This window comes from Apodemus sylvaticus, chromosome 9 (assembly GCF_947179515.1).
Source record: "Apodemus sylvaticus chromosome 9, mApoSyl1.1, whole genome shotgun sequence".
NCBI lineage: Eukaryota > Metazoa > Chordata > Mammalia > Rodentia > Muridae > Apodemus > Apodemus sylvaticus.
The window spans coordinates 38,436,310-38,452,071 of record NC_067480.1 but is presented as its reverse complement, the minus strand read 5'-3'; the positions used below and the strand labels follow the sequence as shown (position 1 = coordinate 38,452,071).

At 44.1% G+C, this 15,762-nt stretch overlaps 1 protein-coding gene across 1 annotated transcript in view; it reads left to right on the top strand.

Annotated features, from left to right (window-relative positions):
* The window catches only part of Ttll4 (tubulin tyrosine ligase like 4), a 35,840-nt gene that overhangs the window by 7,249 nt on the left and 12,829 nt on the right, over positions 1-15,762 (top strand). The window contains exons 2-10 of the mRNA XM_052192438.1: positions 9,191-10,759; positions 11,753-11,862; positions 12,197-12,260; positions 13,011-13,135; positions 13,498-13,608; positions 13,949-14,025; positions 14,876-15,067; positions 15,150-15,232; positions 15,397-15,525. Coding sequence (XP_052048398.1) covers positions 9,285-10,759; positions 11,753-11,862; positions 12,197-12,260; positions 13,011-13,135; positions 13,498-13,608; positions 13,949-14,025; positions 14,876-15,067; positions 15,150-15,232; positions 15,397-15,525 — 2,366 coding nt within the window. The 5' untranslated portion in view covers positions 9,191-9,284. The remainder of the gene's footprint in view (positions 1-9,190; positions 10,760-11,752; positions 11,863-12,196; positions 12,261-13,010; positions 13,136-13,497; positions 13,609-13,948; positions 14,026-14,875; positions 15,068-15,149; positions 15,233-15,396; positions 15,526-15,762) is intronic.

The following is a 15,762-nucleotide window of genomic DNA, read 5'->3' as shown; positions in this document are numbered from 1 at the left end:
TCTAAGTACACTGGAGCTGTCTTCAGACACACCAGAAGAGGGCATCAGATTTCATTACAGATGGTTGTGAGCCACCATGTGGTTGCTGGGATTTGAACTCAGGACCTGAGTTGTCAGTGCTCTTAACCCCTGAGCCATCTCTCCAGCCCAGGTTTGTGTTTTTTCAACCGTGTGTAGACAGTATCTGTTACTTGTTGAGGACAAGACTTTGTGAGCAGTGAGGCTTCCATGGAAAATCAAGTTTTAATGACATTCTCCAAGCAATGAAGACCCTATGTTGACTGGTCCCAGAAAGTGCTTCTATTAAAGCTTTACCTTGAACCAGTTTGCAAGTCCACTGCCAGGCAGATTTAAAAGACTTTTTATGTGGGCATGTGACCTCGTTTTGTACCGTTAGAACAAGACAGGTGGATTCCTCAGTTAATCCTATTTTAGGTGTAGAGTGTGTATTAACATGAACATCCTGTTGCTTCAATACCATTGGTTAAAACATTCCTTTCTTCATGAAATTGCAGAGGTAACTTTTAATTGGCTGAAGTGTGGTTTACTTCTGAACTCTGTTGTGTCCTGTTGGCCTAAATGTCTATTATTAATACTGCTGTCATAGCCTTGTTCTAGATTGTGAAACCAGGCAGAGTACGTCTCCTAGCTATTCCATCTCCTATTCTAGATCTGTTACATTTGCAGACAGATTTTCATATCCTCTTGTCAGTTTCTTCAGAAAAGCTTTTTGAAATTTTGATAAGACTTGCCAACTTCATAGTGAGACTTCTGATTTATGAACATGTTATATCTCTTTGTATGTTTACATCTATTTTCTTTTTTACCAGTTCCTGTATTTTTTATTGTATAGACCTATACTTTTTTTTTTTTATTGTTAAAGCTATTCCTAAGTCTGGGCACAGTGATAATCTTTACTTAGAGTAGGGTAGAAGACTAGCTTGAGCCCAGGAGAGTGAACCTAGCCTGAGCAACACAGCAAGGCCCTTTGCCAACCTAAAGAAACCTTAACACCCCCCCCCCCCCACACACACACACAAAAGAACCTATGTGATTTAATTCTTTTTAATGACACACTGTAGATGACATTGTTTATTTCATTAGCTAGGTGCTCACTGTGTCATGTAACTGTGTCTAGTCTTGGTTTGGTTTTTATAGACAGAGTCTTATGTACCCACATGGTCCTTGAACGGAGAATAATATTTTAAAATTGTTTTTTTAGATTTATTATTTTATGTGTGTGATGTTTTGCCTGCATGTGTGTATGTGTACCATGTGCATGCCTAGTACCCAAAATTAGTCAGGAGAGGGTGTGGGCTCTCCTGGGACTTGGAGTTACAGTTATGAGCTCCTGTGTGTGTTCTGGGAATGGAACCCAGGTCTTCTAAGAAGTGCTTTTAACTGTTGAGCCAAATCCCAGCCCTGAGATTAATCTTGAACTCCAGATCCTCCTACCTCCATCTCAGATTACAGGTAAGGGCCACTGCTGTGTTTATGTGGTACTGCAAATTGAATGTAGGGTTTCTTGCATGCTAGGTCCGCACTCTACCAACTGAACCCCCCATTAGTGTTTGGGAAAAAAACAGGACAGGCAAGCTGTAAGTCTTGGCAGCAGCCAGGAGAGAGATAGAGAAGAGGAAGAAAGAGCAATGCTTTGTGAGTACAAGAAAGCAGGCAGATTGTCTTAGTCAGGGTTTTACTGCTATGAACAGACACTGTGACCAAGGCAAATCTTATAAAGGACAGCATTTAATTGGGGTTGGTTTACAGGTTCAGAGGTTCAGTCTGTTATCAAGGCAGGAACATGGCAGCATCCAGGCAGGCATGCTGTAGGAGGAGCTGAGAGTTCTATCTACTTCTTGGTCTGAAGGCTGCTAGCAGAATACTGACTTCCAGGCAGCTAGGACTAGGGTCTTAAAAAGCCCACACCCACAGTGACACACCTACTCCAACAGGGCCACACCTTCTGATAGTGACATACAACAAACAAATCACTGTTTAGCAATGGAGGTCCACAGGGAACTAGCTGCATGGAGTGAGGCTGAGGGTTTTGTTTTTTTCTGGGGCTGGGGAAATGGCTCAGTAGGTAAAAGCACCTGTCATTCAAGTGTGAACTTGAAGTGTTTGAGTCTGCAGAAGTCACAGGAAAGCCAGAGGCAGTAGCTCAGGTTTCTGCAGTCCCAGTTCCTACTGGGAGGTAGGAAGCAGAGATAGGAGAATCCCTGGGAGTTTGCAGATATCTGGCATAGGCGACAAAATCCTAGGGCTCTCATGTTGAACAAGGTAGAAGCTGACTTCCATACACTTTGAATGCTTGTGTCTTCATACACACAAGTGCGCGCGCACACACACACACACATAATGAACTTTAAAAACTTTAAGTTGTTTTTATGTATCAGTCTTGTACCCCCTAGCCTTACTTAACTTGCTGCTTCACTCTAGTAGATTTTCTTTGGTAGATTTCTTGGTGTTTTATAAATCTCTTATAGACTTTCTATTATTATTTACATTTATTTTGTGCATGTGCAAGTGATATGTTCTATGGTGCTTGTGTGGAAGTCAGGACACCTTGTAGGAGTTAATTCTTTCCTTCCATGTGGGTTCTGAGTTTGAACTGAGTTGGTCTTCAAGCCTGTCTGCAAGAGCTTTGTTCTCTGAATCATTGTGCTGCTCTGATTTCTTACGGAGTTCTATTTTTACTGCTCCCAAAGTTATTTGTCCCTTTTCAGTTTATATTTGATTTTCTTTTGCCTTCCAGTACAGAGTTGACTAACACTGTCAAGTAGCCATCCTTGCTTCCTTCCCAGTGTTCCCAGGATAGCGCCCATTGTCTCATATTAGTTTGATAGGTGTTCTGGGATCTTTTGATCCTGTCAACTGTAGAATAGCACTGCTTTTTGGTTTACCTTTCTCTTTCCTTTTCTGGTGGCACCAAATGTTCTAGCCTGTGTTTTGCTTTTCCTGACACAGATCTAGAATCAGCCACTTTTAGACAGCTCTGACTCCTTTTATTATCAGATGGTGTTTAGAAGCCAAAGTCTAGGCATTAGTTGAATAAAAGTTGCTTTTAAAGCTCTTTCTTATACAGTGTTTCAGGAGTCCTAAGTATCTAATTATAAAAACCAGTAAGACCCAGAAGCAAGAGAACAGAAAGGGCTTAATTTATCATATAACTCACAGCATGATTTTTTTTCATTTTTTTGTTTTGTTTTTTTGTTTGGTTTGTTTGTTTGTTTGTTTGTTTTTTTGAGACAGGGTTTCTCTGTGTAGATCTGGCTGTTCTGGAACTCACTTTGTAGACCAGGCTGGCCTTGAACTCAGAAATAGAAATCTACCTGCTTCTGCCTCCCAAGTGCTGGGCTTGTTTTTAATTTTTACATTTACATTTTATTTACTTGTTTATTTGTTGTGTGTGCACGTGTATGTATGTATGTATCTGTATACACATATCAAGGTGTGTATGAGGAGGTCAGAGGAAAACTTGAGGGAATTGGTTTTCTACTTCTTTCATGTGGGTACTGGGGATGGAACTTAGATCATTAGGTTTGGTGGCAAGCACTTCTACTGAACTATTTGGCCTTTTGGGTATGTTTTAATAGAAAATCTTTTGTAGATGAAGAATATAAGTATTAGTTGTATAATAAATGTTACAAAAGCTACAAAAAAGCAATTATGTCTTTTTGTTTTGAGACCGTTGTCTCTCTCACTTTTTAGTCTAGACTGATCTGACTACATATCCCAGACTGCTCTAGAACTTGAGGCTGTCTTCCTACCTCAGATTTCCAAGTGCCTGGGATTATAGCCTGAACCACTACCCTGTGCAGTTCCAGTGATGTCTTTATAAGGGAAAAGGATTTGTCCTAGCTGATTTTGAAATTTCTAGTGGAATAATTATTACCTATTCCTTGTGTTTTTCTTCTTTCATGGCAGCCTATAAAAAGGCTGAGGGGGAAAAATGGAGACTTTGGATACTGCCCCAGTTAGCTTTGGATTGCTGTGATAAAATATCACAAACAAAAGCAACTCAGGGCGGATAGGGTTTATTTCATCTTAAGCCATAGTCCATCCTGCGGGGAAGTCAAGACAAGAACTCAAAACAGGAACCAGAGACAGGAACTGTAACAGGCCATAGTGGACTGCTGCTTACTTTCCTGGCTTGTGCTCCAAGGCTTGCTCAGCTCTCTTTCTTTCACAGCCTGGACCACCTGCCCACAGTAGACAGACCCTCCCACATCCTAATGAAAAATATGCCCTGCAGACTTGCCTGTGACCAACCTGGTGGAGGCATTTTCTCGGTTGAGGTTCCCTATTCCCAGATGATTCTAGCTTGTGTCTAGTCAACAAAAACCAAACCAAACCAAAAAAGAGACAGGTATCAACATAAAGTTAGTAACTACCAGGCTGCCAGTGTTTATTGTGGGTCAGGTACTCTACTCTAAAATTCACAACCCTTTGCCTCTCTAGTGGTTATGGGTGTGCTGTCATTCTCCTTGGTACACTGTATGTGCTTCAATGTGTCTTATGTGAATTTTCTCACATAACTGCTCAGTAGGGTTATGGTATTTCCTCTCTCCTGTCTTTCCCAGCATTCTGCAACTGTGAGGCCTAGCACTGAAAGTGATTAATTGCTGAGCTCTGGATGTGATGAACTGCTGACTAACGCTTGGCAGGCACTCCTGTGAGGTGTGGCTGCTCATGCAGCGTGGTTGGGAAGAGGAGCCATCCTGGAGACTTCACACAAGTAATGCATGCTTCTGTTTGCACTGTCAAACAAAGCCGGTGACTTGAAGTACATTATCATATAATGCCCCTTACGTTCCCCTGCTCAGTCCTTCATCCCATCCCTCTGCCACTAACAGGGGGGGCATATTATGGATTTACACAGTAGATGCCCTGAGAGCTGTCCAAGACCCTTTCCTGGACTACTACTGTGCTCTCAGTAAACTTTCCTTTCAGCGGGGCAGTTTCCTGTTTGGATCTCTGTGGAGGAACTTAGCCACAAAAACAGACTTGTTTTCTTTTAAACTTGAACTGGGAAGGCTGTAGCTGAGCTCAGTGTTTGTATACCCTCTTCCTCTAGATCGAGTTCCTCAAGAATAATACACAGGGACAAGAATCATGTAATTTTATTGACTCTTTAAAATGTTAGATTATTCAAACTGCTCTTTTCCAGGTAAGGTCATTTATTTGCTCCCTAAGTAAGTTTTTAGCAAGGTGCTGATTTGGAGGATAAGGCAGTGTTGGGTGCCTTTGCCAGTTTGTGTGTGTGTGTGTGTGTGTGTGTGTGGGTGGTTTTAAAAGAATGCAAATTAAATGGAAATAATTGAGTTTATGGAAAATTCTCTCTCATATATTCTTTTGCATGCCGGAAGACGGCAACAGATCCCCTGGAAGTGGGATTATAGATGGGCGTGAGCTATCATTTGTGTATTGGGAATTGAACCTAGATTTTTCTGAAAGAGTAGCCAGTGCTTTTAATCACTAAACCATCTTTCTAGCCTCAGAAAATTTTTTAATTTGCTTAATTTTACTTAATTTGCTTTTATGAAATTTGATTTAAGTTGACTAATCTTAAACACTTTTATGTGTATGAAGTTTGCCTACATGTATGTATGTACACCTTGTGTATGCTAAGTTTGTTTGTTTGTTTGTATGTTTTGAGACAGGATTTCATTTTGTAGCCCTAGCTGGCCTGGAGTTCACTATATGGACTGTGCAGTCCTAGAATTTACATAGCTCTGCCTGGCTCTGCCTCCCAAGAGCTGAGTTTAAAGACACGTGCACCATGCCTGGCTAAATTGGGTATTTTTGTCTTTGTTTGTTTTGAGACTATATAGCTCTAACTGGTTTAGAACTGAGTATGTAGACCAGTCTAGCCTTGAACTCTGAGCAGCCTGCCTCCTAAATTCAGGCATTAAAGGTGTGTCACTACCACACCCAGCTAACCTGGGTACTGTGAAATAAGACTTACTAATGGTCTGTCTGTGGCCTTCCTCCCTGGTCTTTTTCCCTTGGTAGCTCATTCTAAAGTTTTGGTTGGGAGAAAGTCAGTCTGTTCCCTGGATTCTAAAAGCGTACAGATAGATTCATAGAGTATGTCTTCACAGTATACTTAAAAATGTAAGGGGGCGCTAGGAAAAAAACTTGAGAAATAACACGAGTATCTGAAGTCAAGAGAATACTTCAGAGGACAGGTTGACCCAGTAGGAAGCTATCTTGTGAGAGGATCTGCTATCCTTACCATCTGGGTACCAGGCATTATTTGCCTATATTGATTTTGACCTGATGACAGAACTGATCAGTCTTTGTTATTTTGTTTTGATACAGGATCTCTGTGTAGGGCCTGGTTGCTCTGGAGCTCATGTGTAGACAGACTAGTGTAGACAGACTAGGCGGTCCTCAGCTCCCAGAGCTCCACCTGCCTCTGCTTTCTGGAGTGCTGGGATTAAAGGTGTACACGATTACACCCAGCTAGAACTCAGCCTTTTTAGCGTGTTAGCTTTTGAAACTATTTTCAAACTGATTTGGAAATAATTTGATTTCCTCAAATTATTAGGATTGGACTGTCTCAGACTTTCTTGGCGTTGGGCATCCCCTGGGAAAATGTGAGCTGTAGCAATTGTGGTGATGGAGGACACAGGCTGCTTGGACATTACCCACTGCATTTCTGCTTCCCATGACACTGAATTGTGGTTTCATTAGGAATTTCCACAAAGAGAAGTTGCTTTTAGCAAATATAATTTGCTTGTTTGAGTCAGAAACTGCTTGTGAACTAAAAGCATTATTAAGGTGCTTCTGATACTGCACCTTACTAATGGTGGACTGTTTACTGTGTTCCTGGAGCTGCTGTCTACAAAGTGTGTAACATGGCAAGTATGTCCTTGCCTGTCTTTGTCTCATGACACTGTCATGTTAACCAACCCTGCACGTCTCTAATGAGTTGTGGAACTTTTTGTCATGGTTAAAGAAACCCTCTCACATCCCGGCCCTTGCATACACGTAAAGATATATGAACTTCCCCAGGTTGTTACTCTACACACCCTTACGTCGAGAGAAGAGACAAAGAAGTGGAAATGATCATCTCAGAGACATGGGTGCTGGTATCCCATCAGTTAGAAGAGAACTCACCTACATTGGAGCTAACCCAGCTTGACACCTTGACAGCATCTGGGATAAAACTACCCTTAGACATTAAGGGGATGAAATTGCAGCCTTAGGCTCTTTATTTCTTCCTTAGTTGTATTAAAAGACAAGCCATCTGGGTGTAGTGGCACATGCCTTTAATCCTAGATCATGGTAAGCAGAGGCAGACAGATGTCTTTGGGCTGGAAGTTATCCTGATCTACACAGTGAGTTTCAGAATTGCCAAAGCTGTATAGTGGGACCCCGTCAAAAAACAAACAAACAAACAAACAAACAAACAAAAAACCAGCTGGTGCCAGGCCAATGTGTTCGGTGTTCTCAGCACATGTGATTACCTGGTAGGATGCAGAGAGGAAATTATGTAGTGGTTCTTACAGCTGTGGAGGAAGGTGGGAAAGCCTGTGGTATTGGTAAGAAATGTATGGAATGTTCTTAGATGTTTCATTCATGAAGGTTTGAACTAGAACTTACAAAAAAAATGGAAATGAATATGAAGTCATTAGTGAGGTTGCTTTTTAAAAAGGGCATATTGGTTTGGGTTTTATTTCCTTAGCTCCTGTGTCCTATTGCTTTGGTGTATCTATTGTGTTACATTGGTAGGATCAGAAAGAGGACTGAGTTGAGTTGTTAGCTTTTTGAGTGTACCTAGCATGCATGCATGCATACACAGTCTTACAAAGTCTGGCTCCTTCAGTGTTAGGCTTCTCTATTGTATGCATACAGAGTGATTGTCCCTCATACACTGTTTCCATGTTTGGACTTGGTTGAGGGGCATTGTTGCCTTTTCTTTTTGAGGACATTGACCTCAATACTGTTTTTAGCATTCACTGTTTTTTTTGCTCAACATTGTCTTTCTGTTGTGCTGTGCCTGTTTGTATTCTTGAAAAGGATTTCCTGTGGATCAGCATTTGTGGGAAAGGAGGGCAGTGTCACATGGCTTCTACAGGTTCTTTGGTGGTATCTTCCTCCTAGTAGTTGTATGTAGACTGGAATCTTGGTTCTTGGACAGTACTCTGATCAGAATTCTGTCATCTGTGGTAAATAGACAGGTATGAATTATTTCCCTGTGAGTGTGGACATGCAGGTAGACACCTTTCCCTGCAACTTTGAAAACTAGATAATGTTTTGTGAGTCTATTTAGAAAGTTACCATACTGAAGAAATTGTGAAACAAGGCAGGCTCCCCACCCCAGAGAACATCCAGCTATAGTCTGGCCCTTTCTCTTTGCTTCCTTATTTCTCTGTTCCATTATGGCTGCTGAGAATAAAGTCCTATAAGTAAAATAGTGTTAGTGTGTAGTCCCATCTGCCTTGTGGTCCAACCAGTGTGTGGTTTGGAACTTAGTAGTCTGCAGGCTTGACAAGATTCTTGAAGAGATGACATTGCTGGGTCTGTTCTGTTTCTGTCTGAATTTTCTTTTCTTCTTTTAAGGCTCAAAGTAAAGATAAAAATAGTTGATAGTAGCACAGAACAGTAGAGTGGATGTGTTCTTGAACAGCCTTAGAGGTTTCTGACTGCATCAGTTGAGAGGGGAGCACAGACTGGTCTTAGCCAATTTCAGACTTGCCTTACTAGGTACAAAAGGTCAAGTCTGGGATGGTGATAGACAGCTTTTCTTCTTTCTTTAAACCGTATACTTTTTTTTCTTTGACAGTTACACACACAAATATTCTCTCTCTCTCTCTCTCTCTCTCTCACTCACATACACACACACACACACACACACACACACATACACACACGCATGCACTCACAGGATGTCTCCTGATCCTTTCCAACAACTGTATTTCTTTGAAGAGAGGCAAGCTTTCTGAGAGTGGATATATGAGCAGCCTTGTGCTGGTGGACCCTTAAGGGCTTAGTACTTCTTAAAACTGGATTTGATCCTAAGAAGGCCTCAGGAAGGCCACTACAAGCTCACTGGAAATGTGTTCTTTGCCCAGGGATGGAGACTGGTTGGTAAAGCTGAAGTAAGGTCCTACCACATATCTAGCATAGGACCCATGTCACAAGCTGGCAGCATTTCTAATCATTCCTCTCCCTGCAGGCTGACGGAGTCAAGGATGCAGCTGGTGCTAGAGGTGTGTGGCACCTTATCTGAGGCAGGCCATGAGGCCATGTTGCCATGATGTGGGCCCCTCATGGCCTCAGCAGGAACAGAGCACTACAGTATTGGCCTGCGCCGAGGAAACAGCTTCAAGCAGAGACATCCCTCAGGCACAGTGTCTGCTTCCCCATCTGAGAAACCCTCGGAGGTCAAAGTCTGGTCTCAGGCCCATCAGCAGGTGAAGCCAATCTGGAAACTGGAAAGGAAGCACGTAGGCACACTGTCAGCAGGGCTGGGCACCACCAGCCTCTTGGGAGTCCCATCCCAACCAGCCTATTTCTTTTGCCCTAGCACTCTATGTAGCTCTGGGACTACAGCTGTCATTGCAGGCCACAGCAATCCCTGTTACCTGCAGTCTCTCCCTGACTTGTTCAGCAATACTCTGCTGTACCGCCGCACCGTGAGGCAAAAACCATACCAGCAACTGGAATCTTTCTGCTTGCCTTCCAGCCCATCAGAGAAAAGATCTTTTTCTCTCCCTCAGAAGACTCTCCCTGTCAGTGTCACTGCCAATAAAGCCACATCTTCTCCAGTCTTCCCCATGGCCCAGCCCCTGGCATCTTCACCCACTGATCCATACCTCTCACTGGCAGCCGCTGGGGAAAATCCTTCAAGGAAGAGCCTGTCCTCTGCCATCTCAGGGAAGATTGCATCTCCACTGTCCTCCTACAAGCCCATGCTGAACAACAACTCCTTCATGAGGCCAAATAGCACTAAAGTGCCCTTATCACAAGCCACAGATGGCCTGAAGCCAGTATCCTCACCCAAGATGCAGCCTGTCTCATGGCATCATTCAGGGGGTACTGGAGACTGTGTACCCCAACCTGGTGACCATAAGGTGCCCCAGAACATTGCTACTGTCTTAGATGATGTCACTGCCCCTATCACCCCATCTACCCCTAGCACCCTCAACATATCCACAGCCAGTGTTACCTCCTCCCAGTGCAGTCAGAGTAACTTTAGGATGGAGGCACATCCCTGTGGCCTGGATGAAAACCCGGATTCCCAGAGTGCTACTAAAGAGGTACACTTCACTGAGGCTGTGAGGAAGTTGGCTGCAAAAGGCTTTGAGAAGATGCCACGACAAGGCTACCAGTTTGAACAGGCTTGTTTTGTGAACCCCAGCTTCCAGTGGGGTCTTCTCAACAGAAGCAGGCGGTGGAAACCTCTGATGGGCCAGCGGCTTCCTCAGGAGGATATTGGATTAGACAGTGGGATCCTTCCTGGTGCTTCAGACACCTTGGGGTTGGACAGTACAGTCTTTTGTACCAAAAGGATCAGCATTCACCTCCTTGCCTCACATGTCCATGGGCTCAACCCCAGCCCTACCTGTGGCTCTGTAGTCGACCCCCAATTACTTGGAGAAGACAGAGCTCCTGTTCCCCCTTCTCCCCTCCAGCCTCTTGGTGTAGCTGAAGTGGCCACTCGTCTTTCTTCTGTTCATCTTGGCCAGCCTGCGAAGGAGCCTGAGGAAGCCAAGGACCTGAACTCTTGTACTAAGAGTGATTGGTAAGTCCCACCCTGTCCTTGGATTACTTGGACCAGTGCAGTAGCTTCACCATAGTCTGGAGACACTGATGCCCTGTATATCTCATAGTTGGCTAGCTGTCCTAGAAGTTTTAGTTTTCATTTTAAAGTATGTTTTTTGTAAGGTGAGGATTAGAAAACTAACTAGCAGACTAAATCTTGCTTTTTTTTTTTTTTAATTAAGCTTTACTGGCATGCATCTTTGTTCATGTATTTACTGTTGTCTTTGGCTGATTTTTTGCTACAACAGTAGAGTTGGGAAGTTGTGGCTGAGGCTGATCTACTAAAGATATTTACTGATGGGTCCTTTAGCGAGTTTGTCCCTTCTGGTTTTAGGCTTTACCATCAGGAGAAGTAATAATTCCTGAGACCACATCTTAGGGTCTGTTACTGTCCTACTTTCCCCAAACCAAACTGGGTTCTCATGCATTTCTGGAATGATAGCAACTCAAGAGTTGAAGACCTAGATGTAGTTGGTTCCTTCTCTGTGTCTTGTTACTTTTCTAGAACCTTCCACCAAGGCCTTCTGAGTTCCCAAAAGGAATATGTAAATTATCAGATATTCGTTGACATTTATTTTTTTATTTTTATTTATTTATTTATTTATTTATTTATTTATTTATTTATTTATATATTTATTTGCTTTTTCGAGACAGGGTTTCTCTGTATAACCCTGTAGCCCTGGCTGTCCTGGAACTCACTCTGTAGACTAGGCTGGCCTTGAACTCAGAAATCCACCTGCCTCTGCCTCCCAAGTGCTGGGATTAAAGGCGTGTGCCACCATCGCTCCGGCTCATTGACTTTTATATGCAGAATTTTATATTTATATACTGTTAAGAGACTTCTGAGAAAATATGCAGATGAGGAACTATGGCTAGGCTTAGGATGGGAGCATGAGATAACCACATTGGTGATAAGGAGGCTGTCGGGAGACTCCAGAGTGACGTGGGTGGAGGCATGATGTTTCTCTTTCAGTTCAGCTGCTGACCTCCAGCCAAACCAGGTGGAGCCTGAAGATACCGAAGATGAGCTGGGAGATGGCTTGGAAGATAGCTGCAGCCATGATGAGAACGAAGAAGAGGAAGGTGAGGAAGGGATCCTTCTGCTTCCAGCTGTCGGGCTTGCTCACCATCTACTAGGGAGCAGGGATGAGTCTGCGCTAGGCTTTACTGACATCATCTGCATCACTTGTTTGTTTTGAGGGCCTAACTGGGGATTTGTGAGGGACTTTGGTCTCTACTCCTTTGTCCCACCGGTCTTGCTGCCTCTGCTAAGTTTAAGGAATGCATGGATGCTCCTTACTCCATCAAGAAGGGCAGTGCTCAGGATGTTACAGTGGCGGTCAGCTGCCTGGGCTTGGAGAGGGACATGCAGCTCAGCCCTCCCCTCCAGTAATGACTGCTCTGTTCTTGTCTACAGGAGACTCCGAGTGTTCTTCTTTAAGTGTTGTCTCCCCCAGCGAGTCAGTGGCATTAATATCTCGGTGAGTGCTACACAGATCATTGGCAGATGCTCGTGTCTGTGGCTTGAAGGTTGTAATGACATTAACCTAACTGGCCCTGACAACTGTAATTCATTTTTCATCAAGCTTCTTATTTGTATGTTTTTGTCTGTAATTGTAGTTTAAGTGGTTTTGATTTTATCAGACAGGGTCTCTGCGTAGTCCTGGAAGTGCTGGAACTCACTATGTAGATCAGGGTAGCCTTGAACTCAGAGCTATGCCTGCCTCCGCCTCCCTCAGGCTGTGATTAATGGTGTGCACTTTCATGCCCATCCATTTAAGTAATTTTGTAGAGCAAATGCTTTGGAGTGCTGTGTCTAGAGGGACTGTAAAGCACTTGGAACTATTAGGCATTCAAACACATGCGAGCTGCATGGTGCCTCAGCCGAGAGTGCTGCTTGCTTCTAAGCCTGACAACAGGAGTCTGGTCCCCAGAATTCCCTCAACTGTTTCCTGGCTTGAATGCACATTGGTGTGCGTGCACACACCCCATTATAAATAAATGTAAAAAATTTAAAAAGTAAAATAATGGAAAATTGGCTTTAAAAATGTATTTATTTATTTTATGTGTATGAGTACACTGTATTTGTCTCCAGACACTCCAGAAGAGGATCCCATTACAGATCCTATATGAGTCTGTATTTGCACAATGATTTTCAGAGTTTCATGCAGTCCTGTTACCACCTCAGAGCTGTGGCTTTCCCATTCTGTCATGCTTATTCTTCATCACAGGAACTGTGTGGATTTGATGTCCAAATCCCTTTCCAGTCACGAGAAAGTTGTGCGGCCAGCCCTCATCTACAGCCTCTTCCCCAATGTGACCCCCACCATCTATTTTGGGACTCGGGATGAAAGAGGTAATGTGACCATTTGACAAAATCCAGAGGGTCCCGACTAACTTGGGTGAAAGGGACAAAGGTGGGTGAGCCTTCCACAATAGCTGTTGACGTAGTTATTACATTGTGCTCAGTTCACATGGGGATTTAAGTTCATAGAGGACTTTGCCTCCTTCTTTGGCCTTTCTCAGTCTCTAATCTCTTAGCACATGTTTTTCTTTCCAGCCTTTCTTTTGCTCCTCATTCCTGTATCCTCTCCATAAAATGTACTCCTCTAAAACCTGCTCTGAAACTGTTTGTAGTGATCTGCCTGCCCAGGAAAGGATGGGCACCAGTGCCATCGATTTTATCTCCTCACCCCACCCTGCCTTGCCTTTCCCCAGTGGAGAAACTTCCTTGGGAACAGAGGAGGCTGCTTCGGTGGAAGATGAGCACAGTTACCCCCAACATTGTCAAACAGACCATCGGACGGTCACACTTCAAAATCAGCAAGAGTGAGTTACTTGCCCCACTATGAACCTGACCTCCTTGCCCTGCCAAATGGGTTTTGGACAGGAAGAGATCCTTAAAGATCCTGTCGTATGTGGGGACTCTGTCTTAAAGCTTTTAACTCTGGAAGGCTGTAGCTCTGAAAGTTCCCTGGGCTTATCCAGCTGTCCAGTATTGGGAGTCTGAGGAACATTGTTCTGGTCCTGATCCTAGGGCCTCATGGACAGCAGCTCCATGGTAACTCTTAAATCCCTTAAGTCAGCTTGCTGAGTTCAGTGGTGAGGCTTGTTCTGTCCCAGAGTCTGAGCTGTTCTGTGAGACTGACTTTCTAATTACCTTCTGCAGGAAATGATGACTGGCTGGGCTGCTGGGGTCACCACATGAAGTCTCCTGGTTTTCGATCCATTAGAGAGCATCAGAAGGTGGGTTTTTTTTCCAAGGAGCCTGTCCTATGGGCTAGGCCCACGATGAGGGTGGTGTTGGGGCAGTGAGGGGCAGTGTGGGAGGAGCATTTAAGTGAGGTCAATTCCAGAGCAGTGTTCTAGGAAGGCCACAGTAGGTCCTGTTGCCCCTCAGGCTTCTCAGTCCATTTCTTGAGAGCATTGTCTGTTTTTAGTTGGGTGTGTTCCCATTACCGTGGCTAACTGCTTCTACTCCCCACGCTAGGTGTGTATAAAGAGGATTCCATGGTTCTGTTTGAACAGTGTGGCTTCCTGCCCCTAGATTCCCTAATAGCCTGGTACTTTCCCATCATGGAAACATATTTAACAGCTTTAGCCATTGAACTCAAGGTGACTATCACATCTGTCCTAGTTGACTTTTCTGGTGCTGTGATAAAGCAATGACCAAAAGCAGTTTGGGGAGGAAAGGATTACTTTGGTTTACAGCTTACATACAGTCCATCACAGGAGCTGGGTAGAGACTGTGGAGAAAGAAACACTGCTTACAGGCTCAAATCTCAATGGTTTTCTCAGCTTTGTTTCTCATACAACCCAGAACTGCCTACCATGGGATAGCTCCGCCCAAGATGGGCCTGGCTCTCTCACATTAATAATTAATCAAGAAAATGCCCCCAACAGGCATACCCATAGGTTAGCCTTAGTTGAAGCAATTCTTTAATCAGTTCACTCTTTCTAGGTGAGTGTGGTGGTAAAAAGATAAAAGGGAACATGAACTTTGCTGGGGGGTTGAAATGATGAGGTAGGGCTTATTTTGTTCCTCTTGGTCTCACCTCTGCTCTTTCCCTCTACTTGCCTCTTGTCCCTTCTGCAGCTAAATCACTTCCCAGGCTCCTTCCAGATTGGGAGGAAGGACCGGCTGTGGCGGAACCTGTCTCGAATGCAAAGCCGTTTTGGCAAGAAGGAGTTCAGTTTCTTTCCCCAGTCCTTTATCCTGCCCCAGGATTCCAAACTCTTGCGAAAAGCCTGGGAGAGCAGCAGCCGCCAGAAGTGGATTGTGAAGCCAGTAAGTGAGGCAGCGGGAGAAGTAGATGGTGGGATGAGGGTGGAGAGAGAGCGGAGCTCATCTCTTGCCCTTTGACTTGTAGCCAGCATCTGCTCGAGGCATTGGCATTCAGGTCATTCACAAATGGAGTCAGCTTCCCAAGCGCAGGCCCCTCCTGGTACAGAGGTGAGCCCATAGCTCATAGTCCTCTCTCCATCTTCCTGTCTTGTTGGTCTCTGTTGTAAGTCTTCGTAGAGTATTGTGCCTCATGTCTTCCCAGCCAAAGACCTTCCTTTGTCATCTGTTTAGGATCATTTGGCTGGAAGTAAAGTTAGCCTTTCCTTTGACAGGTATCTACACAAGCCCTACCTCATTAGTGGCAGCAAATTTGATCTTCGGATCTATGTTTACGTGACTTCTTATGATCCTCTACGGATTTACCTCTTTTCGGATGGACTCGTCCGCTTTGCCAGTTGCAAGTATGTGCTGGTGGTGAGGCATTCCTCTGACACTGGGAGATTTTCTTTCCTTGGGAGGAGGACAGTGAGCAGAAAACAAGAGGTCATGGTGGCTTTCATCAGTAAGGAGGAGGGTGGGAGGCTAGGAAACAAGGAAAGTTTTCCTGCAGGACTAAGGCTGCCAAGGAGATTAGTTGTTTTTCTGTAGCGTAGGCTTTTCTGGAAATGAACAGGTCTGTGCACTTGTCCTTCATCTCC